This window comes from Cavia porcellus, unplaced genomic scaffold, assembly GCF_034190915.1.
Source record: "Cavia porcellus strain 051 isolate PalLab524CR breed Dunkin Hartley unplaced genomic scaffold, mCavPor4.1 scaffold_9, whole genome shotgun sequence".
Lineage (NCBI taxonomy): Eukaryota > Metazoa > Chordata > Mammalia > Rodentia > Caviidae > Cavia > Cavia porcellus.
This window is the reverse complement of record NW_026947492.1, coordinates 3850813-3876732: the sequence shown is the minus strand read 5'-3', so window position 1 is coordinate 3876732 and position 25920 is coordinate 3850813. Positions and strand designations below refer to the sequence as shown.

The 25920-nt window shown below is 42.4% G+C and overlaps 1 protein-coding gene across 1 annotated transcript in view; it reads left to right on the top strand.

The window, feature by feature from the left end:
• The first annotated feature begins 6527 nt into the window (after positions 1-6527).
• The window catches only part of Pou2af1 (POU class 2 homeobox associating factor 1), a 43731-nt gene continuing 24338 nt past the window's right edge, over positions 6528-25920 (top strand). Inside the window, exon 1 of the mRNA XM_013155583.3 lies at positions 6528-6593. Within this exon, the coding sequence (XP_013011037.1) occupies positions 6557-6593 (37 nt within the window). The 5' untranslated portion in view covers positions 6528-6556. The remainder of the gene's footprint in view (positions 6594-25920) is intronic.

Below are 25920 nucleotides of genomic sequence, written 5' to 3'. Positions count from 1 at the left end.
TCTTTATGAAAAGCCTACAAGGTACCTGTGCAGAGAAGGTTGTTGGTTTTGGTCTTCTGAGTGATAGCCCCAACACTAGATTTCTCAGCTTGTCTATCTGCTGGAGATGCAATTTCAGGATAAGACCAAGAACCCACCAGCTGGCCTACTTGGGATAGCTTTGGAAAAATATTGGATAAATTCTGGAGAATCCAACAACTAGTTTCTACAAGTTGTCCAGGACTTTGCATTTTTGATATCTGCTCAGGGGCAACCTCTAAGATTCCTTAGAGAACTGGAATGTATCTCGGTGGCAGGCCCTGAGCATCCCCGGTCATTCCAGCCATCGACTGCGGGAATGTTCTCCCTGCAGCCTCCTCTCCTGCCTGAGTTTGCCCCCCGCCCCCAACAGAGTCAGTTGAGCCCCACCCCACCCCAACTGTACTGGCAGTGTATAGCCAAGCTCAGCCAAATCTGGTTACAATGAGTCAGTTCATCCGGAAGCTTATATCCTGTGCTCTTTTCCAACATGACACTGAGCCAGCTGGCGATCAGTAGTGAAGAGCAGCCCTGGAAACCCAGGCCGCTGAGGCCCCGTGAACCCAGCACGAGCAGACGGCAAGAGCCCTGCGGCTGGCTGGGAAGGCCACCCTGCTGGCACAGCTTTCTGCTCCATGTTGGTTCCTGTCTACCAGCATTGTCTCTGGCTGGCAGTCAGAGATCCACTGCTGCTCCTTGTTGGTGACTTGGCACTTCTCCATCTAGCCCAGGCATTTGAGGTTTTCTATCCCTATGTACCACTTACGAGCCTGGGAAGCAAGTGGGTAGTTTTCCTTGGAAACTGCCTCTATCAGTGCCATTTCCCGTCCTAGTGTCAAGGGAGACATGTTTCTTTATTCTGTCCATGTTGACACCTTCTCTTGTCCTTGTCTCAAATACAGAAACCGCAAGTAGTAACGATGTTGTAGGGAGGACAGGGGGCATGCGCAGAAGGTGACGGTGACAAAATATGGTTAAGAAACGGCATCAATGGGAATGTAACTGAATCTCAGGCGTGGAAGTCAGCCCAGAAACTCCAGGCCTATTTCTTGGCTCTGGGATTGACCAGAGATGACCTTAATAAGAACTGTCTGGTACTTCTGTGAACACCAGGGTTGATTTCTGTTATTGGCTGATTTTACACTGAAGTTTTGAAATTCCTGGTGCCTCCACATTTGACTGCACAGAATTAAGATATGGACTCTTTAACGCTTTCTCACTGGCTTGAACCATCAGTGGTAAATGCACGACTGAACATGCATTGGGCAGCTGGTACCACCTGATGGAACTGTCCAGTGCAGCTCAGTGGGACAGTCACATATACGCTACCAGTGGTTGAGGCCAGTGGGAATGAAACAAATTCAAATCAGAGCTGCCTGGCAGGGAGACATATGAATTATGGCCCTGTTGTGAATGTGTTAAAAAGCTAATAAAGGCAAAAGGAAGTCATATGGGTGAGTCACATGGGTCCTTCAGTATGACTAATGTCCTTTTAAGTAGTGACTAAGACAGTGTAGAGGGGAAACCATGTGAAGACAGAGAGGAAAATGTGGCCATCTTCAAGCTAAAGAAGGAGAACCTCAGAAAAAGTCAACCTTGCTGGCACTTTGACCTTGAACTTGTATCCTCTGCAACTGTGAGGGAGTAATTCCTGTTGGTTGGGTCACTCAGTCTGTGACAGTTTGTCTCGGAGCCCCAGAAAGCTCATGCAACCTGCTCCAGGCAGAGAGGCCAAGAGGTCAGTGGAGAAGATGTTTCCACTCTGTTTCTGTGTAGGCTCTCAGGATTGATAGTGTCCCTTTTGGCTTCTCCAATTTTTTCTTGCTTCAGGTGGCCACCAGCCTCATCTTATTTTGATGGTTAGCCAAGGTGGTTCATAAATATTACATTTCTACTCTTGCCTCAGTTCCTCTTTATGAAAATCATTATTTTTGGTTCTGGGGATCAGGCTCATGACCTCGCACTTGTCAGGCAGGCGCTTATGCCACTGAGCTAAATCCCCGGCCCCTCTTTATGAAAATCTTATGATGGGACCTGTAGACTCTCAATGTCTCCAGCATGGCAGTTTACATCCCAAAGGCAGGAAAGACGTGAAGGTCTCTTCATTGCAGCATGGTGAATAGCATGAATAGTGATTAGCAGAGAGGGGAATTAAAGGAGACTGTGTGCACCTATTTGAGGAGGTCACCAAGGGAGGCTTCCTGGGGATGAAGACAGAGCTGGAAGCCTGTGAGCTCCTTGAAAGCTGGGGCTGTCTTGTTTACCTTCCTTTACTCAGGGAATCTAGTGCATTGCTTTGCACATAGTGAGTGCTCCTCTACATATGGAGTGGAAGACTCTCAAATCACCTTCCAGCTCTACAATGCCATGATTCTGTGATCTAAGAGACTCAAACCACTCAGTCGATTGAAGGTGCTGCTGGCGGGTGGCTTGAAGATGAGCGGTCAGGGGTATTATATTATGCGATGTCATTTATGAGCAATTTGCCTGGAAACAAAGGAAGAGAGCACACCACACTGTCTTTCTTAGCTCAGATCTCTGGAAGGATCCTCGGGAGTAATGACTGCAACCCAGACAGTGCAGCTTCCCCGTGCTGATGACCAGAGGTGATGTCTTACTCTGCACGAACTCCTCGCAGCTGTTTCCCGCACAGAGGAAAGCCCCTAAGTTCCCAGGCGGTGTAAACAGTGTGTTTATAAAACATGCCCTGTGGCCTCAAAACATGAAGACATTCCATGTACACAAACCTGTAGCTGGTGCAGCAGGGATTCTGGATGCTCGGAAGCAACAAGGACGCGGCCATAAGTGAGAGAGTGGGAAAGGCCAAACGGACGTGGCTTTCTACAAGAGAACTTCCAGACTGATCAAAACCGAAGTTCAGAAAATAAGGAACACGTGAGCCTTTTGAAAACAACCTGGGCCCTGACATCTCTTAAAGTTGAAGTAAGCAGCTCCAGATCGGGCTGGGAGGGAGTGGCTGACCACCATGGGTACCCGCGTATTAGAGACAGCTTAGGATCCGTTCTCCTGGGCTTTTGTAAGATGGAACTGAACAAGCCCACTTAGAGCAGGCGAGAGGCTGAGGCGGGCAGTGCCTCTGCTCGCACAGACTGTCTGGTACCTTCACATGAGCTGTTTTGTTTCACGCTGAGCTGAGTTCACCTGGATGGTGACCTTGTGACCAGAACACCAAGCTATGTCCAGATTAGCAAAGAGCAGAAAGAGGAAGAGGAAGAGAAGCGAGCGCAGCCGTGCGAAACAGTGACTGGCAGAAGCCTGGTCGGACTGCTAGCTAACATCATTTTCAGTTCTTTAGTCACAGTCAGTGAAATGTCTCGTACTCTATAAAAACTGCGGGTTCAGACCCAGGGTCACAAGAAAGAAGCTTTGGAATCATCACGCTCTTCAAGATATTAGGCCCATTCCGCTGCTGCACTGGGGTCTGAGCTCTCTCCTACTTAAGCTAAATCTGGTAAACACCTGGGTGTGGCTCTCGAAAATCTGTGTTTGCTCAGATGTCTTCAGTAGCTTCTTGAGATTCTGGGAAGTGCACGGGGCACATGTCCTCAAAAATCTACTCTCAGAGTCTTCACTGCAGGCCGAGTATAGCTCCTGACTTGGATGATAATGGTGCTAATAAAAATAGGAACACTGTCACTGATTTTAGGCCCAGTGCTAGGCATACAAAGTATCTCCTTTAGTTCTTGTAATCAGTGTCCATTATTATTCCTCTTCTATGCAGGAGAAAATGAGGTTGGAGAAATAAACTTGACTTTCTCAAGATCATAGAATGTGTGGTAGAGCCAGAATAGAAATCCAGGTGTTCTAAGACCAGAGCCTATCCTTTGATGGTCATACTACTCTGCCTTGGAAAGACACTTTCTGCACCATCTAAGGGTTTATGCTGTATTGGGAAGAGTCATGGATGCTGAACTAGAACCAAAGAATGCTCTAAATCTATGTGAAGTACCTCAGTTTACTCCATTCTGTCATGTGGCTAAGGGCTTTTCAGATCTGGTCTTTTTCAGGTCTGACTTCAGGAAGCCAGAGTCCCCTGAGGTTGGGGTGTGTGTTGTGTGTGTGTATTTGGGGACCCTAAGTGAGAGGCACACCTACCTGGAATACAATATAACACTATCACTAAGGGCCTGAGGAGGGGGAGGGAAACAGAGAGACAGATACAGAGACAGAACCAACTCTTTTATCCAGGGACTAAGAAAGAAACTAATAAAGGCCTTAGACCCAGTCTTATGAACCCCTTCACCCAGCCAGGGTCTACCATCAGTGATAGCTCAGCCCTATCTTTTTCATACTCTTCAAACCCTTCTTCCTAACAGCTAAAAACATCTTAAGCTTCCTGAGATGAAAATATCCTGGAATTTAAAGACAAAAATGCTACCACGTCCCACTGTGTTTCTAAACTGTAGGTGTGCAGCTCCTGTATCTGCCCATCAGAAGCCCCTGGGGTTACCACTTCCTCCCCTTCCAGCTCTGTGGCCAGGAGGCCTTCCCTTCTGCAGACCAGTCCTCTGACTCGAAACTGAACCCTGTCCAGGAGGCTGCTGGCCTGCCACTGGGAAAGGCTGTCCTGGTGCTACAGCCACATGACTCTTCTGCCTGCCATTTTCACACAAAGAGATGTATTAGGAATCTAAATCTCTTTTGTTCTCTCTTCTCAGCCTGATACCCTAGGAACTAAAATCAGGAGGGCATTGTATTTCTAAATAAAATGAGAAATCTCCAGGTTTTTGCACACTTCCTCAAGATCTATTCTTACAGTAGACTTTGCAAGCTCTATGCACAGTGTTTTGTTTTATACTCCAACTTCTCAGTGAATATTGTTTTCAAAGTGATAGTGTTAGTTGTCTGTTTACAATCAAGTTTTCTGAGGAAGAACGAAGGAGAACTTTAGAAGGAGGCGTGATCAGAATTAGGCTTCCCTCCTCTCCGGTGAGGTGTTCCCCTGTAGTTAGCTGGCTGCTCACTGGGTTAATTCTGCATTCTGCATGGGCAGAGCAGTCTCAGTTGCCACCTTGGCTTCAACTAGAGTCCAGAGGAGTTGTTTTATTTCCTGGGGTATCTTGCACCTGGAATCTCATTTCAAAGCCAGAAAACAGGGTTTTGGGGCCACAGCCATTAAGTTTTTAGTTGTTCATTTCAGGGAACATAACGGTCTTGTACTGTCCTGGGAAGTGTGCTCCCCTTCCCCGGGTCTCCCAAGGACTGCACAGTGAGTTCTCCATTAGGTGTTATCCCTCTGCAGCCTCCGCAGCTGGGAGGAACCCAGGTAGTTTCCAGCACATACATATCAGCCTGGAGATCGTGAAGAAGAATGGGAAGCTCAGAGGCACTGATCTAACCCTGTGTTCCGGGAGGCTGTGTTTTTCAGTTGTTGCTTTCAAATAACTGTGCTCTCATTACAGATACTGAAGTGGGGTGTGATTCTGAGGAGGCACCTGAGAAATGGGAACTTGACTTGCTTGGTGCCTTTCCGGGCTGGGTGGTGGGAGAGAACCACAAGCCTGTTTAGATCTTATCTTCTTAGGAAGCAGCAGGAAAACAGCACAGCGAAACATCTGCCCCAGCAGAGAATGCCACCTAGTGAGTTGACACCACACACCCACACGTGTGTGGTGAAGCTGTCAGTTCCCATGAGGTGAAAGAGGAGGAGCTCTGCAGGGATTCCCTGAGCCCCAGGTGGGAGAGCTCAGCAGGGCAAGGCAAGGATCCTCAGGCCAGCCCAGAGGTGGGAGCACACTCCGCTCTCAGGGTTTGCTGCCTCCATCCAGAGTGCTTTCCTGGAAGGGTGCTAGAGGGATTGGCCTCAGTCTCTACAAGAGGCAAGCCAGCAGCAGCAGCTGAATGAACATGCACAGCAAATCTGCCTTGTGCTCTAGGGATCCAGTTAAATACAGGGCAGTCCTGGCCCGTGTGGAACGTAATGAAAATTGAGTGGGGAACCAGCTGCAAGTAAAGGAAAAGTTAGATCACACACATGCACACACACACACACACACACTCATACCCACCCACACCCAAATAACGTACATCAGTGATACACAAGAACAGTCACAAGTGACACATGACTAATTGGCAAATGAAGGATGTTTACTCTTAGTTTGCTCCCACACTGACATTTTGCTGAGCGGATGGAGCGGAGTGGATGCTGCAGCTGGTTGAGGTGGGGGTGGGAAGGGAGTCTCAGTGCAGCCTGGAAGGGCTGGAGGTACATCTATACGTCTGCAGTCGTAATGCAGAAAGATGTGTTTTCCCAAGTAGATTCATGGCCTTCTTTGTTATGCTCTCAGAAAACTCTGGTTTCGTCTTCCCATGAGACATCTATCATGCCTGCTCATATCTGTCTCCTCGCATTCTGTCGGAACTGACTCAACGAATCACCCTCCATTGTTTGCTGTGATACTCTCTGATACTGTTCTGGACTTCAGAATGGAGGCCAACAGCACTTTCCACTACTCAGAAAAATGTTTATTTGGTGCACCTAGGTCCCACGAAGCCATGTACCCAAACCCTACTCTAGATGATCAGGACCCAGCTGTCAAGTCCAAGATCAAGAGGTGATTTTTAAGATTTTTCTTTCTTGGGGGCCAGGGATATAGCTCAGCAGCTTTATAAGCAGCTGCCGGGAAAGCACGAGGTTCTAAATTTGATTCCTGGTATAAAAAATTTTTTTATTCCCACGTACCACTTCTTCCATCTCTTTCTGAGACAATATAGAAAGATCGGGGCTGGGGATTTAGCTCAGCGGCATAAGTAACTGCCTTGCAAGCAGGCGGTCGTGAGTTCGATCCCTGGTACCGATAAAAAGGAAAAAGACAAAAAAAAAATATAGAAATATCAGTGTGCTGTCAATTTTCCATAACCACAAACATCTGCATAAACACCCATTTCCAGCCTTTCCTTATGAAAACATGCTACCCTTATTCTTCCCTTGGTTAACTCCACCTTGCCTTTATTCTTCATATGCTGTTTTAAAACTGCATCTTTACCTACTGGGTCAAAATAATGATGCTTTCCTTGGCATCACTACAGAATCTTGTAATAATATATAATCATTTTAATATGAGTATATGTAATAATGTGCTATATGCTATGTATACTATATATACATATATACACACTATCTACCAATATGATATATGTAGAAGATATTCTATAATATTTGTAGTTATATATTTAATACAATATTATAGTAATATGTGGTAATAATAAATTTTACTAAATGTTTATCATGTGCTATATATACATGGTTATATGAGTGATATGTATATTACTTCACATAATACATATAGATGATTGTTGTCTAAATTTTATGAGAGACACACTGAGATACAAAGAAGTTAAGTAACTTGCCTAAGGCTGTTCATGAAGAGCAGGAGTAGGGTTTGCAGTGAAATAGGCTGCTTGCAGTATTAGAGCTTGCTGCATGTGGCTTTGGCAGCTTTCCTGAGCTATGAATTTTGCAAATGTGCTGGCACATTTAGTCTTTGCTTCATCCTTGTCCCCTCCCCAGTGTCAGGCTCTGGGTTTGTAATTGTTTGTGGAACACCAATATGAAAGAGATTCCACAAACAAAAAGTATAGGCTAACTCCAGTAAGGTGGATACCAGCTTGTCAGTACTCAGGCTCCTGCAGCCCCTTTCCCTGTTCCCAGAGCGCTGGCCTCTTGCTCAGTTCTGATTTTACTAAGTAGGCTATATCTGAACAGCGTGCAGGAGATGGGGCAAAGTATGTATAGTGTACAAGGCATTTGCCAGTGGGAAAAATAGTTCAGAATCTAAGTAGAATAAGAAAAATAGAGTCTGTTTTTGTAGCTGGGGATTATGCTTGAGGAGGAAGCAGATGAAACAGCTTGGCACAGGCAGAGGCCCATATAATGGTCAGCTGATAAAGCTAGCTGGTCAGTAAGATTCTACTCAGAAAACAGCTTCTTTGAGGCAACAGGGTTCCAATAAGCCCAACCCCACTCTAGGCACTAAGAACCTGACTGTCGCCTGAAGGCTACCACTATCATTTCTCATGGTTCTGATATATTGTCTACTGTTGTTCCCAGGGACTGACCCTGATTGCAGTAGCAATGACTGAAGAGATCAGACCACAGATATTCATTAAGGACCTACCGTGGTCATTAAGTGCCAGCTGCCCAGCGTAGTGGAGGGGGTGATATGTAACAGAAGCAGAGTGTGGTCTCTATCTACACTGACTTAGCAGTCTAATTGGAAAGATCTGATAGGTGAAATAATGGATTAATATAGCAAGATGATCACATTAAGTGATAATGTGACAACACATGGGATTATTCCACAGTGACAATGATACTGTTTTTTCTTTTTCAAAGTTCTGTTTTCTTGGGGACATTGTACCCAGTATGGATGACCTGTCCTTTCTTCTAAGGGGGACTGTTTTAAATAAAAGAACATTCATTCTTCACTCTGAAGCTTCTGATTTATTCACAGAGATAGCGTCATTCTGTCTTACGCATTTTGTCATCAGAGGTAGCAGAGAGGTTGATTTGAGGTCTGCTGCTCCTTATGTAATAACTGAAATAATCAGGTAGGTCACTTGGGGCCAGGTCTTAAGTCAGAAGATTCCTTGCCTACTCCTTTTTCCTAGGACCCAAACTGTTCTCTAACCCTGAACGCTTTGGGTATGTGGTCTAGGGCACTGTTTTAAGTCTGTTTTAGTGCTTTCTCTCCTAATTGGGTGACTTTAGACAAGTTGGTTAATCTCCTTAAGTTTAATTTTTCGCATCTACAAAATGGATATATAAAAATGAATGTGAGGGCAAGTAGCAGTACTTCATAGTACGATGGCCGTGGTAACTGGCCTTAGTATATCTAACATAGTAACGTCTAAAATGATATTCTTATTTAGCACTATGACCAGTACTCTTGAATCACCATCACTATCATCATGATCAACATCACCAGTTTCACCTCTGTCACTGTCAATACCATCATCATGACCCATTTTCTTAGGACATTTTAAAATGACTTGATTAATCAAATGATAAATTCTGCCTGTGTGACAGTGGTTTAATTTATCACAGCACACAGGTAATCTTTATTCAGGAGGCAAGGGAGTAAGTTGCTGAAAATTAATACTGACAGTTGTGGGCTCTGTGGTGGAAGAGGAAGGAAGCTTAGTTTTTGTTGGGTGAACTTCTGGATGCTTCTCAGATCACTTCCTCTGCAACTTACAGGTCTGCCCCTGAGATAAAATATGTCACCGAGTTCTTTCTGTCTTACTACAGTGCAGGCAAAGGAGACATTCACCTAGTGAAGTCATATGTCTTCCCACATCATTTATAGGGTCATGATGAAGAGGAGTCTTCACTTCAATGTGAGTTCTACATAATGGGAGTGCCTCGGAGAGGACAGCAGAAATGTTTGAGGGCGGGATTCTGAAGTAGAAAAAGCACAATTAATTACCTTTTGACGTCTCAGATAGATTTGTATATATATAACTGTGGTTTGTCTTTGTAACCTGCAGCTATACTTTGAGGGTTTCTGAAGTAGAGAAATTCCCAGTGCTCTGTCCAGAGACAGCTCTAACTAAGAGCTCACAGAGAGGAATGTAATGCCCTGTGAGCACCCTGGCCCCCACAAGATGAGTCTTTCTCTGAAGAGATATTGACTTGAAAATTCAGAAGGGTAAAGGAATTCATTCTGAAATTTTTGCTTGGGGGCTCTCATTTAAAGCTCCACCCTTCAAAGAAGGATTCAGTTTCACTGAATATTTTTATCGAGTCAACACAATTTGTAATGTGGAAATGAGCGTGTGGTGACATTTGTGATGTGGTATTCACTTTTCTCTTTTCTTTTTACTTTAGATGAAAACAGTCTTTTGTGCACATCATGGACTCTGAGAGGCCACTGAAGGTCAATGAGAGACTTTTTAAGGCATCTCAGAGGAATATTTAGTGCAAACACAGGACAGGCCAACTCGCCTCTGGGTTGGGGGGCTGGGAAGGCTCTGAGGCAACCTGACTCTTCCTGTACACTAGCCCTGGAAGGATCTGGAAGGCACCTCCTGGGCTGCTATGTGAGGTATAATCCACTCATTTATTGAACAAATGTTTGCTGAATTTCTACCAGTGCCAAACCTACTTTAGGTGTTGATTATAAAGCACTGAATAAAATTAAGCAAAAATCTCTACTGACATAGAATTTTCTTTCTCTCATATTGGCTATTATATTATACTATATTATTGTTACATTAATATTCTTATTATTAGACTTTCTCTTGGTTACTTTTTTCTCATCACTGAGAGAAAATACCTGATGTCCAAAGTGAAGCAAGCAAAGGTTTATTTATCTTACAATTTTTGGAGGCCTCAGTCCATACTCAGCTGGCTCCAAGGCAGGGTGGCATGGCTGAGGGGCAGCCATTCATGGCAGCCACAGTGACAAGAGCAAAAGGGCAAAAAAGGGAAAGCACACCTCCTTCCTTCCCCTGTACTGTATGTTGGTTACCCAGCCCTGGGCGGGTGCAGCACTCACCCCACCAATCCCAGCACCAGACAAAGAACCAATCACAAAGCTAGACTCAGCCACTTCCATGACTGCATGAAGCTTAGGGACCACTCAGACACAAACCATAACAACTTTATGTTTGTGTATGTTATACTGTATATAAATGTTTCTATGTATTTTCTTAAATTTATGTATAAATCTTAAGTTTATTAGATTTAGATAAATAATAAAATATAAAATTATTCTTATATAAGTACTATAGAAGTGAAAATATATGGTTATATCTTTTTAGATTTTATGTTTCAATAAAGTATGGGTTAAGTTTCTCCAATTATTTTGTACAAAGCCCCCAATAGCATCATTCATTCACTCACTCAATACATCCCTTCTAAGGGCTTGTCTTGAGATATATAAGGATATGATGATGGGCATTCTCATAGAGAATATAATCTAATTCAGTATCTATGAAAACAGACATAGTGATACAATGTGTTTGTTGGCATTTAACTTTGGTTTAATGATGTACAAATCTTAAGTCTTATATCTTGCTTGCTTGTCCAGTAAGAGGAAGCCTAGGCCTCCTGTTTCTCAGAACTATTTCCCTGTTAAGTTTCTCTGTTGCAACCATTCAGATCCTCCCTTCTTTTGTAAAGATCAGGAATAAGGTCTGTACCCAGGCCATTCTTAGGACAAGACAGGATTCAGGAAAACACATTCTGTAAACACCTTCATAGCCTGGTCCCACACAGATGACATCTGCCACTCGGGGTGGGGGGGGGGGCAGGAGGACCTCATATTTTCAAACCGCTTCCCTGAATCCTGTTCCGACAATCTCAGCCATGGCTTGGAAGTCTCATTCCCCTCTTTTCCAGGCTGGAGATGCTGTGGTTTCAAAGTACAACTTTTTTATTAAATTTGGAGTTTCTGCTCAGAATCTGCTGGTCCAGGAACAATGGAGGCAATTCCCTTGAAAAACTGAGCATTTTAAAGCCGTGAAGGGACCAAAGAAATAGGCTTGACTTTCTTCAAGGGCACGATTACTCAAAGCTTGCCTCTGGAAGAAGGAACCAAAAAAAAATACTTCCCCCCACCCTCCACCACTTACTTCATCTGGGTGTAAAAAGCACGGGGGTGTGCATCTGGCTGAATTTTCTCTGCTAATGAGATTTGTCAGTTCTCCCAGCAAAAGCAGTAAAGCTTAAGTCCTACTTAGTGTTTATATACAAGGGGAGTCCAGTTATCGAATTCGTATTGGGGCAGTTCCCTCTCTCTGTCTGGACTGGAACATGAACCAGCCAGGAGGTCAGGGAAGAGTTTTCCCGTGGCCAGAGTGTGAGTGGTATCTAGGGGATGAGGCACAAAGTCTGACCAGCTGGATTTTTCACATTGCCCCTTCTGACAGTCTTGAAAATCTTAGAAGAAGCAGAGCCCAAGTTAGTAAGAGCCTTCAAGGGAGGTGGGGACTGTGGCCTTAAGGGCGCTTCTTGCAAAAGGCTTCTACAGACCGGACACCCCACTTGGTGAGGCGAGTGAAGGTGGTGTTTCGCTGCCTCAGTTCACTCCTCTGGGCATGCCTCACCCACCAGGGCTCTAGTTCTAACATCTAGTGCTTCTTTTCGCTCACTAAAACCTTTCCACAATTCATTCATGCTAACAAGTAAAATACATAATTCTACTTTAAAGTGTTAATGCTTAAGAGGGAGTGCTACTTTTAAGTGGGAATAAACATTTATACAAGGCCCTCAATCTACATCACTTGTGGTACACTATAAAATTGAAAAGGCTCCACAAATGAATCTCACTTACAACCAGGGCTGAAAAACCACTTTCTGTTTACGTGAGAGGTTTTCACTCTGTGATCCCTGTGTCAGCCTCATCTGGGAATTTAGAAATGCGAAATTTCAGGCCTGAATTCAGTGTCCCAAAGGAGAAATTCTGAAGACTTAATAAAATGCAAGCTGCATTTTATTAAGTCCACCGCATGATTCTGATGCTTGCTGCTGCTGCTGATTGCTTTAAACTGAAGGGCAAGGAATATTTGGGACATGTTAGTCCAGAATGAAGTCATGTGGGTGGGAGTAATCAGGAATGCCCTGCGAAGTCACATTCCATCTGCGGTTGGCCATCTATGTGACATAAAGTCATCTTTGGTGGCTGTGGGTCTGCTGAGGTTGCCACAGATTTGTCAATCACCACAGAGTTAGAACCACTTCTTGCAGTAATAAGGTAGGAATTATTATTAAAATGGCAACAACGTCCTGGGTCATATGGAGGTGGTAAGGTCTGTGGTCGTGACTAGCCTCCTTCCTCCTTATGCTCCGTAAGCCTCAGACCACAAATGAGGTCGTGGACAGGGGAGAGAGCAAGATTGTGGTCGTGGCAGTAAATGAGTAGTTTACTAAGCTAAATTGTACTGATTTAGAGTCTGTGGAATTTTTTTGCATACTAGTTAAGTGTAAATTTTACCTCAAAACAGTAAGCCCAAAGCTCTCACTTGAAATATAGTGTCTTTATGACCTGAAAACATTATAAATAGGAAAGACTTCATGAACATTTTGCCAAAACAAGGTAACATTTCAATTCTGTTCAGTCAGCAGTCTTCTCAGCACTGGGTACCAACATGAATAAGGTGGACACTGTATGTAATCACAGGGGCTGGTGGGAAACAAGCCAGAAGCCGGCTGATGGAGAGGAGACAGCGTGCCGTGCAGACTTCTAGCAGTTGGTTAGGTCTTATGTCTGGGCTCTGGTAAGTGCTTTTCAAGTAAGGGATGTTTAATCTGAAAACCGAAAGTTGAAAGCCAGATGAAGGGAGGCAGGGGAAGGAACGAGAAGGTGGGGTGTGCGTGTGTAGAGACTTGGAGTAGAGAGACACTGGTATAAAAGTTTTAAGAAGTGCAAGCTACATATGCCTGATCCTAGAAAGCATGGGTGATAGAATGTGATAGGAGATGGGCTTGAAAGGCAGCAAGTCCAGACCTGGAGGGCCGAGGAAGTTAGAAGGATTTGGACCAGGGCCTAAAGGCGATAGGAAGCCACTGAGAGGCTTAAAGCAGGGGAAGAAAGATGATAGATTTGCATGAAAAATAAAACACTTGGCTGCAGTTTGAAAGTGAATTGGAAGAAGCACAGTGGGTATTGGAAGACAGGCAATTTCTGTCATGCAGATTAAATTTATGAATGTTTGCATAGGGAAATATGAAATGAACTAAGAAATTAAGAGATTAAAATGTGTATTTACTATTATGTTCTTTTTCAGCCCTAGTTTTGTTTCTTTGAATGAAACAGATCTATGACAGCTATGGAGACCCAGCCAACTGCTTGCATCAATCAACCAATACTAATGGAATACCAACAGGGTGAAAATAACAATATAACACAGTGCTGGACACCAGGAGGGGTTTGAAGAAGGGTTGGTTCTTTCCCACAAGACAACAATTAAGTAATGGAAACAAGAATACTTAAATATCCATTGAAGTTTCATTATGATCATTTAGCATATGATCAATTATCTAAAAGCAAGGATGGCATCGTAAACCCACTGAAAGGGCTGAAATAACTTTGTGAAAGATGCATGTTTTAGGACAGACTTTGAAGGATGGTGGAAGTAAGCAGACCAATGCATAGCGTGGATGTGTATAAACCATACATATTGTGGTTGTGTCTACATTTATGGTTTCAGTTTGTCTCACTTTTGAGAGAAAGGCAATGAAATCTCAGGCATGTGGAAATCATATTACTTTTGATAAAGAATGAGGGAAACATGAATGTTCCCATCTTAATGACCATTATTTTTCTGCTGTGTCAGCTGGAATTGCCACAGGAAAAGGGGCATATGGGTGGACTTGGCTGGAAAGGCACGTGAGATTGCCCTGGAAGAAGCCTGAGCGGGGCAGAGTGGACTGAAGCCCTGCTTAGGAGGAGTGCATGGGCCTTCCATAACTGACTAGTCGAGCCCATAAATTAGGTGCTATAGATTTCAGACCATTACCTAGTCTGCAGGCAGTTTGGAAATTCTATGTAATAGAAAGGAGCCATTCTAAGAATCCATTCCCATTACAAGAATTCCCCACTTATTGCTCCTTAGCCCAGAAGTAGTTTGCTCTTATGCCAGGAGGTAACTGTTCTGGAGGGTACACTCAGTTCCGAATTGCCCTCAACTCTCAGGTTTAAATTGGTACTTGATGTCCCCCTACCACTATCCTATGTAGGAGTTTGGGAGAAGGTAGAAGGGCCTGAGGACTGAAATTGTGGCCCTCAACATCAGCATCGTGTCTAGATCAGGCAGGCATCTCTCTGGGAGGCTTCTGGGAGATGCCTACACCAGTCAGTCCACCTGGCTGAGGAGGCGGAGGGCATGCCGGAGGTCTGTCTTCTTGTAAGTCTAGAAGATGTTAGTTTGCAGGTTGAATGTAAAGCAGCATGAAATAGGGTAAACCATCTTTAGGAATGCTCGTGGGGTTCTCTGGACCGAGGGTCAAGGAAGCCAAAGGAGCAAGAGACCCCTGAAAGCCTAAAGGCCCAATGCATTTTGTTTTCACTGGAGTTGGACTTTTTTTTCTGTTTTTTTTTTTTTTTTTAAATATTTGGTGATCTGCTTTCATTTAAATGATTAGATTCTGATGATAGGAATCAGTGGAAAACTTTTTAAAAAAAATAACAGTTTTATAATGATACCATTCACATAGCACAAAGTCTACTTTTGAGAAGTATACACCCCAGTGGCTTTTAGTATAGTCACAAAGTTGTATAGCCTTCACCAGCATTTAATTCCAGAACAGTTTCATTGTCCAAACAGATGTACTGATATACTCTTAATTCAATCACTTGCCGCTCCAGGCTCAGCCTGCGAGGCCCCTGGTAACCACTGAGCTACTTCTACAGAGGTAGATGGGTATATAGACTCACCTTTTCTGTATATTATATATAACTGGAACCATACAATAAGTAGGTCTTTTGTGTCTGGCTTCTTTCCTTTAGCATAAGACCTTGGTTATTTGAATGGCCTTTCTATAGCATGTTCTTTTGGTGCCTCTTGCAATGCCTGAATGTAGGTCCCTGAAATAGAGGAGGTTAAGATTCTGCGGTACTTGTAAGTCTGATAGCACCGAGTCCGAGATCCCGCTTAAGGTGTGCAGACCAGGCAGGGTTCTGCCAGGGTTGCTGGGCATAGTGATGGGGAGCGAGAGCCGAAGAGCTGCCAGAGCGGGAAGAACAATGGGCTAGTGTGTGTCCTGCCTGCAGGGCCTGCCGCAGAGGCGATGGTCCCCCACACTCCGGAGGTGTGTTTGTACAGGCGGGAAGCCACATGGGATGCTAAGGCAGCCTCCCCTGGCTCATCTCCTGACTGCATCTGCAGCAGAGCCTCCGGGCACCTCAGAGAAGGCAGGAACCACAGATGCCCCCTCCTCACCCTCCCTGGCCTTGCCAGTTTCTTCTTCACTTCCCAGTTGTGGTTGAGGACTGCCCTCTCCATTCCAGGAAGAATTCTCCACTATGTTCAGACCACTTGGACTTTTCCTTGCTCACCTCATGGCATCACAGTCCAGCAGCCAGTTCTTCTGAACCAGAGACACTGAGCTGTGATGAACCAACTCTGAGGAAGAAAGGACACCATGAATACGTCCATCTCTGGATGTGGGTGTTTGCTTCTGTAAGTGTGTCAGGGCCAATATGACTGAGAGCAGTGTTATCACCAGATGACACTGTTCCGGCTGTTACCATCTGGGTAGGAGGCATGGCTCTTAGCCCAGGCATGGAGTGGGCAGAGATGTCCAAGGAGGGTATCAGAGTGGGCCCATGTGGGGTAAAATGAGGATGCCATAGAGGTGGACCAGACATCTGGCATTAATTTTAACACCGTGTTTGGGAGAGGGAGAACTCACAGATCACATGAATGAGCTGGCATTTTGGCCTTGTATTCTTCCCTATTCTTGATGTCCCCTGGACCTGTTCCTGATTTGGCTCTCTGGCCAGTACTTAGTAAAAAATAGCCAACAGTGATGGGACATATCTTCTCATGCTGTATTTAATTTGATCCTCACAATAGCCTGATGAAGAACTATTGTACTTGTACAGATGAGGAAATTGAGACACAGAATATTAAGTACTTTGCTCAAGGTTCTGTTTTAAGTACTGGTGCTGGGATGTGAATCCAGATCTGATTTCAGAAATCAAATTCCTGATTGCTTTTTATTATGGAGTCTTTTAGTATTACTCTGAGTGTTACTAGGAAGATGGATTGAGTTGTAGATCTGAACTCTCACCTCAGCTACCCCTGCACCCTGGCTGTTCTCCAAAAAGCTCTCCCAAGCACGAAGGGATGAAAGAGCCAGGCTGGACCTTGCTTTCTTGAAAAGAAAGACAGCATTATAAAAGAAGACATGGTTAAGGCAGCGATTCTCAAATGTCAGCCTAGGGCCAGTAGTGCCACTATCACCTAAGAACATGTTAGAAATGCAGATTCTCGGACTGGTCCCTAACCTGCTGTGTCAAAAACTGAGTGGTGATTCTGAAATGTGATGAAGTTTGGAAATCGCTGGTAAACAGAATCAGAGGGTAGGTTCTGGGCCCACGTATGCCCTTGCCCAGCTAAGTGACCATAGACAGGTACATTTCTTTTCTCTTATCCTAGTTTCCTCATCTTAAAAATTAAGGATTCACTCCAGAGTCATTCATTTTTAAAACAGGCTTTGAGTGTCAACCGCGTGACAGATTCTGAGCATACAAAAATAGAACACAATGAGATTCGGATGGCTTGGGATCATCCTTGGCTGTCAGTTCTCGCTGCAACAATTGTTCTAAAGGTTCTCTGTCTGCTGTTCCTTTCTTCTAATTCTTACAGATTTTTACAGTTGCCAAGTTACTTTTAAAAGAAGTGTGATTCTGATTCTTTGCTCCTCAGCTAAAATCCTTCAATGGTTGTCTTTTGCCTGTGAAATGGAACGCAGTGAAGGACGAAGCTGCTTGGAAATGCCACAGACCTCAGACGTAATTCCACACAGAACACACGGGTCGGTAGGAGGGTGACAAAGGAAGGATCTAGCCAGCAGGAGTTCTGCATTCTGTAGAATCCGAATCCAGTGTCTCAAAGGAGAAAGAGAGGAATTCTTTGCAACATTTGGCAAAACTGTGTTTTACTTTGGGGCTCATGTAACATTCCCCCCAGGAAACCTGGTCGTATTTCTCACTTTTATTTTAAAACCTATGAAAAATCAGAACAACAACAAAGTAAGTAGTGTTGACTCAAAACTCAAGGTTCTCAACAACATAGATTGTGACAACATGCCTGCGGTGACAGTGACCCCCACCCTTGTTCTCATCAGTGAGTCCTGTGCTGATCAGTCATATCTTGAATGGGTTCCCTGGGGTTTGGCCAGTGCTGTGAACTTCACTGGCTGGGGAAGTCAGTCTTTAACTTCAGGTGAGGCCACTGACGTCACAGGTGTGTAAACGGCTATCTCACACTGTAGAAGAGTAATCCGTCAGTGATCAATGAATCAAGACTTTAGTGAGCACATATTTACTGTCACATCAAAATTTCTGGGTGAAACAAACTCACGATGTTCTCATATTTCTCATGCCAGAAGAGGCAGACTACCAAATTTGTGTAGTTTGGGGCTTGGCATAATTTAATAGATTGGGCAATCCAAACTTAAACTGAGATGGGTGTGGGGCTACTTAACCATCTTCCTGGGACTTCGCTTTGGAGAGTGTTGGCTTGTAAAGTCCACACTGTAGTGCAGAATGAGTGTCTTGTTTCTGGGATGTAAGTTGTCTGACTTGATTCCTGGACTGCCCAAGTGGACTTGGAGGCCTTTGGAGAAAGAGAACAAGGATACGCAGAATTTTCTTATGAGTTTTAGCTCTCAGACTCCCTCTAGTCAAGTCTTTCAGAGGAATCTATGGATAGAGTAGAAAGCTCACGAGAGCCATGGTTCCTCCTTTTGATGATCTGATTGAACCTTGGCCTCCCTGAGTTCAATTTCTACTTTGTCATTATAAAGGCAGCGAGTGGCATTCAATTGATATTTGTTAAATTTGTTGAATGTAGAGCATCTGGGTTTAATGCTGTTGGTGCTTCTTGCCTATAAAAGGGCTTTAGGAATGCTTTTCTGAATGTGTGCACAGATGTTAATTTTGAGAAATACTTTCTGGTCTGCTGTTTTCTTTGTTCTGGTGGGAAGGAGTCTCTCTCCCACCTGTTCCCCATTTCCACTAGAATGCAAACTCTGGGAACCTTACTTTCTGTTCACTACTGTGTTCCCAGTGCCCCGTACAGTCTGGGTAACACTTGCAGAATGAATGAGCAAATGAATAGATAGATGGGTGAGACCTAAGTGTCGGACACGGAGATGGGGTGATGTGGTGACTGAGTTCTGTGGCTGCAGATGCCTCGGTTCACTCGCTTGCTTTCCTCTCGTGCTGTTTTTTAAGCTTGACTGTTTATTTATGTAAAGTGAGGCTAATGCTTGAATGCATTTTTATGAGGATTAAATGAACTAATGTGTGCAAAGTATTTAAAACTTTGGAAGTGCTCCAGAATCCTTAGCTCTATTGACTTTGAAGGTGGAAGATACACGTGGCATTTCTGGAATTTTTCTGTCCTCTGCCCTTTACTACCCCGTGCTATCACATGACTGAGTTTATTTGTGGATTATGTTGAGGGAGTTTTATTTATTTTTTAGGAAATACTATTCCTTCCCATCAATTTACCTTTATTGTGTGCTTGCTATACTAATTTTGTTTTGGTATTTTCCTCACATAAACTAGTAGACTATGAGCTCAAATAAAATCATATTCATTATTACTAAAAACAATAGTAACAATAGTGACCATAACTCCCATTTATAGTTTTTCTCTTGTGTTGGGCATAGTACACTTTGGTGGTCATAGAGTTGCCTGGATCAGGTGATCATGAACATCTATGAATTGATTATATATCAGTATCTGGCTTTGTCTGTGTGTTTACACAGATTAGGCTTAGCTTACTTTATTTACTAGTCTCAGCCTGGTGAGATCAACAGATCATGCTCAACAGATACCTCATGTGGAGACTCTCCTTAATTAAATGAACTGCTCCGTATTTAGAGGTATGTTTCTTTTTCCTTTGAACTTCCAAGATGTCTAGTTTTGAGTTACCTTTCTCTCTTTTCTACCCATTTTTCTTACTGTTTTCTTCTCCCTTCACTACTTTTATTTATCTTTTCTGTCTTCTCAGTCTCTTCATTCATTCATTCATTCATTCAAGTTACCCGCCCATCAAGTTAAAGAAGCAGCAGTTCAAAAAACAGCAATGCAGCTGTTGGCCCTGTAGCTCCACCCGTGACCGAGAGTTGCCCAGGAGCATAGCATACATGCAAATAGACTTGTGCTCACTTGTTGGAGTCTTTGCCTTTTTGTAATAAACTCCCTTTGATTCACAAGGAAATGGACTTCTGCTTTATTGCTATTCCTATTTCCATAGTGCCTGGGCAGAAATCATGAAATACAGCTGGTAAAAACCTGAGTCACGGGGCGGGGGGTTGGTGTTTCAGGAAGAGGAAGAAGAGGAGGTTCCTTTGTTGCATCTTTAGAAGGGCACACGATTGACGAGCTTTGCCCACCGTTGGACAAGCTTCCTTTACTTCACTGTTTTTTGAGCTACAGCTAGAAGGGGAACAGGGCACTGATCTGTAGCCGATCAGGCCAAAATATTCCTGATAGTTGTGTTTGGGGGTAAGTTCTGTCCCTGGGGGCTTTTGAGTTCTATCCAGAAAAGCTGTGAAGATGAGAGGCCTGAGAGGCAGAGTGGGTCACCTGATCAGTATTCATTCCATGGGGTGCAACAGGAATAGAATTGCTTTTGAGAGCAGAGCATTCACGGTGCCAGGCTCTCTCCTGGAGAAATGATGCTTGTACTTAGCTAGATGAAGGAATGCTCCGTGCTACGCTTAAATTGGAGGTTTTTCTTTTTATTTTAATCAGAGCATTCTAGCAGCATTCCAATGAAGAAGACTTGAAAGAATAGATAGAAGTGGGGCTCCTGAAAAGAAAGAAAGGCTAGATTTGGGTTGTGAAGGTTAGTGCTTCCTAGATATTAAAGCACTGTTACCTGAATTACTTGTTTAAAAAACAAACAAACAAACAAACCAAAAAAACCTAATTTCCATTCATAAACCAAGCAACAGAGTTATGGACCACTTCAGGCCTGCTGAATCAGGTTCTCTGGAGAATAAATATGTGTCCATAATAAGTATCCCGTGTAATTTGGGTGGGAACCATTTTCTAGGAATTGTCATGGGACTTTAGTTTTTCCATACCAATGATAAATTGCTTAACCCCAGGGACTTCCTTACCTTGTTAGTCCTTATACCTAGCCCAATTTCCAGCATGGAGTTTGTGCTTAATAAGTATTTGTAGAAATATCACAGAGGGTATTCCTCAAGGTTTCCAAAAGTTGTGCAGAGAGTGGGGGGAAGGTACTGTGGTGATAGGACAAAAATAGCAAATGAATAAAGCCTGTTGTTCAGTAGCTTTGGATAAAAACAATGATAATGCAGAAAGAAAAAAGTCATCTGCCGTGGAAGGACAGCACGGTGGGTAGAATAGGAGAATTTTTATTTTACAAAAGCTGTTTTCCAAAGTCTGATGATAATAGTAGCGTTAAAAATATAACCACCCCTGGGATTTTCTGACAATTTTGAAAGATCCTTTATGGCAGTCCTGGACTATAATAATGAAAGCCACCTGATTCTTGGTTTTCTCACCTACAAAATGCAACACAGACACATGCTGGATGCCTCTGTTGATGGGAGCTTATCAGTGTGACTAGAAGTCATCTGTTTTGTGTCAAAAGGCATTCAAGAATGGCCATGATGTCAGTCTCCAGCTGGCTACAGGGCAGGCTGTCACAAACCACGAAGCCCTTGCTTCTGAACACTGGCCTCATCCGTATCACTCAGGTTGATCCAAACTCCACTTGATCAGATTTCTTTTTCATAAAGCCTCACCACTGCATCTTTTTAAGGTGCCATAAAACTAAAAATCCCAATCATGAAGGCTATTTTTAGATAAGGAGCTATCATGCAGCAACTATATTTGCAGATGATGGCTGGGACTTTGAGAAGATGAGATGAGATCTGAATCCAGTTTATCCGTTCAGTAAGGATTACTGGAGACTTTTTTCTTGGAAATGTAGAAATTGCAAGATCTGAGGGTCTTTCTAGTACATATGGATTTTGAAAACAAAGCTATCAGAATTCAGTTAGGTGGTCTCGATCTAAATCGGATAATAAAGTTCATATATGTAGAAAACCCTAGGCTATTATGTTTAATCATTGCAATTTCACTATTAACTTCAATTTGGAGGAGCAAGACTGTACAGGCAGGAGAGCCTGAACAACTCACACAAGGCTCCAGTGCTTGGAGTGCTGCTGGATTCCAAACGAGGCTCTCTGACTCTTAATTTCTTCACTGTACTCTGCTACTGTCCCAGAGGAAAATTATGGCAAAAGGGTAAAATGATGTAGATGTGTTAGAGAAATGAGAAATGGATTTAACTGACTCAGTCTGGAAAGAACTGTGAAGTTTCCTGCAGGCAACAAGGAGTTTGATATTTTACTTGTGGATTATCCATTTTGCCTGGGAACCAATTATTGTTCTAGCTGGAATTAAGCAATTTCTCTTTCAAATATTTAAACATTTGAAATCACAGTACTTCTCTAAAATAAATAATGATTCTTAACTTTGGAACTCTCACAGACTCTATGGACTATCCCCCACAGACACATGTATGGTACATTGAATTCATGGTCACTTTAAAATCCCATGGGTCCTCCCATCTGTTCTCAGCTCTCAGGTTGAGAAATCCTTCTTTACAGATCTGGCTTTAAAAATTACCCTTCCTTTTTGACCTACATACAGTCTTCAGGGTCTAGGGATTGTTAAACCTGTTGGCCATCAATTTCTCTGCAGTCTAGTCCAGTGATGGTGAACCTTTTAGAGACCAGGTTGCCAAATTACAACCCCAAACCTATTTATCACAAAGTGTCAATACTGTAATTAAATATGAATACTGAGGATTTAGTACAAAAAACAACAACCGATGCTCAGCTACTGGGGTGACTTGTCCCACATGCCAATAGAAAGGGCTCTGAGTACCTGCTGTGGCAAGCATGCCATAGGTTTGCCACCATTGCTGTAGTCTGTCCATGTTTGCAATGATGACAAATCATTTATTAAAAGTCACAGATTTCCTGTCTATCTAACACCAACTGTCAGACTGTGTAATGCAAACAGTTTATGTTTTGTTTATTGATATCTCCCTAAAATAGTGTTTGACATAATTACATGACCTAACTTATATGTTTATTGGATGTCTGCTTAATATGTGTGATTCTTAACATTGTAGGTTAAAGTGTTTGGAAATTAATCACATAATGCTGTAGAACAACTGTTCTTTAAGGGAATCTGTTTATAATTTCTCCATTCTATATATTATTATTGTAGATTTTTGGTGTATAGTTTATCAAGCTAAGACAGTTTCCTTCTAGTCATTTTTTGAATTATTTATCTGAAATTATAAATAGATGTTGGACTTTATCAAATGTTTGGGCATTGATTGAGGTGATTCAATAATTTTTTACTCACAGTTCATCAGTAATCTACTGTGTGGTAGATCACAATGATAGATTTTCTAAGAGTAAACTGTCCTAGTGTTTCCTGGATGAATCTTAAGCATTACAATGTATTGTTATGATTATCTATTATTATTTTTTACTACTCTATTGAATTCTGCAAACTAATATTCAGGATTTTTGAATTTATGTTCCCGTATTAAATGACCTATAATTTTCTTATATTGACCTTAGCTGGTTTTAAAACCAAAGTTACATCAATCTTTTACTTGCAAACACTTTGTGTTTTCTTTCAACTCCAGCATCACGTTGTTGGATCTTTTAAAGTATTTAAATTAAGTTCAGAAACCTGTGTTTTTTTACTGGTAAGATTTCTCTTTTTATATTCATTATGGTTACTGTACTATTAAAACTTAACTCATCACTTTATTTCTCTTTTCTGTTCACTGTATTTTTAAATATACCCCTTTCCTGTTTTCCATAGGAAGGTCCAGTTTTATTTAGCTGGTTTAAAAATAAAACATTTTATTTTGTTTTGATGGTTGGACAAAAGTGGTGGTTGCCCTTTGCTTCAATTTATACTTGTGATTATTTTCTGTTGCTGATTTCTTAAATTTATCGATAGCTGTACAGTCTGAGCATCCTTAATCTAAAAAGCCAGGATTCAAAATGCTTCGAAATCATAAATGTTCGAATGCTGACATGACACCATAAGTAGAAAATTCCATACTTTACCTCACATGATAGGTTGCAGTCAAAATATTACAGTGAAATATTGTACCAAATCACTTTCAGGTTATGTTCATAAAGTGTAGATGAAAAAATAAATGACTTTACTCTTTAAACTTGGGTCCCACCCCAAGATAGCTCATGTATATGCAAATACTCCAAAAAAAATCTGAAATTGAAAATACTTCTGGTCCTAAACATTTCATATAAAGAATGCCAACCTGTGTTTTCTTCTTTATTCAACAAAAACATTTGTACAATTTCCCATTGATTTCATCTAGAGTTACATATCACAAAATTAAACACAATATAATGTATTCTAATTATAGTAATTATATTACATACAAGATGATACAAATGATGTACCTTAGATGTGTGTAAGTGTGTTGATAGGTTTAGATATTTTGTTCCGGGCTGTTATAAATGAATTTTCTCTTTTTGTTCTAGTTTTATTTGTCATAATTCTTATAATTAGTTTGACCTACGTATCTGGTGGCCTTTTGTTTGTATTTTTTTTGTCACATTCTCCCAGGGAGCCTTTCATTTGATTACTTCCTCTATGAGCAATTTTAATGTGAGGCCCCGAAGGTCTGAGGGTATTTTTGTTATGGTACAGTATTTGAATGACAGTTTGGCTAGATTTAAAATGATAGGTTCAATGGTTTTTCCCCCCTTCTGTACTTTAACAATATTTCTTCATTGTCATTTGCATTTAGTTTTGCTGTACAGAAGTAAACTGTCATTATAGTTTTTGATCTCCAGTTAATGTCTTTTTCTCAGTAAGATTTTAGAATTTCTTCATAGTGTTAATTGTTTTAAAATTCCATTATAATGTGTCCAAATGTCAGTTTTTCCTTACCTCTGTCATTTGACTGTCTCTGCTAAGGGGCAAAGTCTGGTCCTCAGAGCTACTCTGGGTCTCTTCTTTTTCTCTCTTTTTCCAGAAAACAGGGATTTACTGTAGAGGTTGTAATCTTCTGCTGATCTACTCCAGGTTTTAATCATAGTCATCCTGTATTAGTAGAATAAACATGCTGGCTTTTTCTCATTCCAACTTAATGAACATCAATACTATATTATAATTACACTAACAAATAGGAATCTAGGTCTTGGCATATGAACTTTTGTCTGATACCTATACCATAACCTAAGATCTCTGTGAAATAGGGCAAGTTAAATTTCCTAAGAATTTGTTTCTTGGAGCAATACAGACAGAAGCTTCCTCATGGAATTGTTGTGTGTAGACTAGATTAGAGAATATGTTTAAGGCTGCATAAGGAAGATTGTGCACTGTAAGTAGTTAATATTATTACTTCATGGAAATCATTATACTAAGCCTGGAAGGAGAAATGGGTGAATACGAAAAATTAATTTCACAGACTTGGAGAGAATAAGATAACAAAAATCCAAGTGATGTGAGAGAGAACCAAAGGTTCATCACTTCCTAATACCCTGTGAGGCAGTTAGAAACCACTTCTTCATTTTATAAGCTTGGAAACCAAGACTAGAACAGCGATGTGACTGTTTAAGGGAACCAAACGAGTGACCAGCAGGGGCTGCAGGGGGTCCTATGTCTCCTGGATTGAACCAGGCAGGATGAATGTGCCACTGTCTCCTGTGGAACCCCTCAGTAGGGTGCAAGACCTCGTGACATGGCTGCCCTCCAGGCCAGGCCATGGTGTGTGGCCTCCTTGGCACGGTCACTGCATTGTCCTGAAGCTCATAGGCTCTTGGGTGAAGGCCTTTAAGTTAGCCACGAGAGAGCTTTTTATGTCTACTGAGTGAGCTGTTTATGTTAACACTATTCTCAAGATCTACACCTAAACCAACAAGCCACGAGAGAGTGTAATTCAGAATCTCAGCAAGTGAACTTTTTCTACGGTCAGTGTGCTCCAGGTCCCGTGGGAAGCACTTCAGGGATGAAGAGGAAACCTCTTTTAGGAAGCTATGCAATCAGGCAACCGTCTGCCATCTTTTAATCCATTAAAGGCAGAGAAAAGACAGATGGATATTTTCTGGTATAGGAAGTTTGGTGAGTCCGAACATTTTTTAACAAAAAAGGT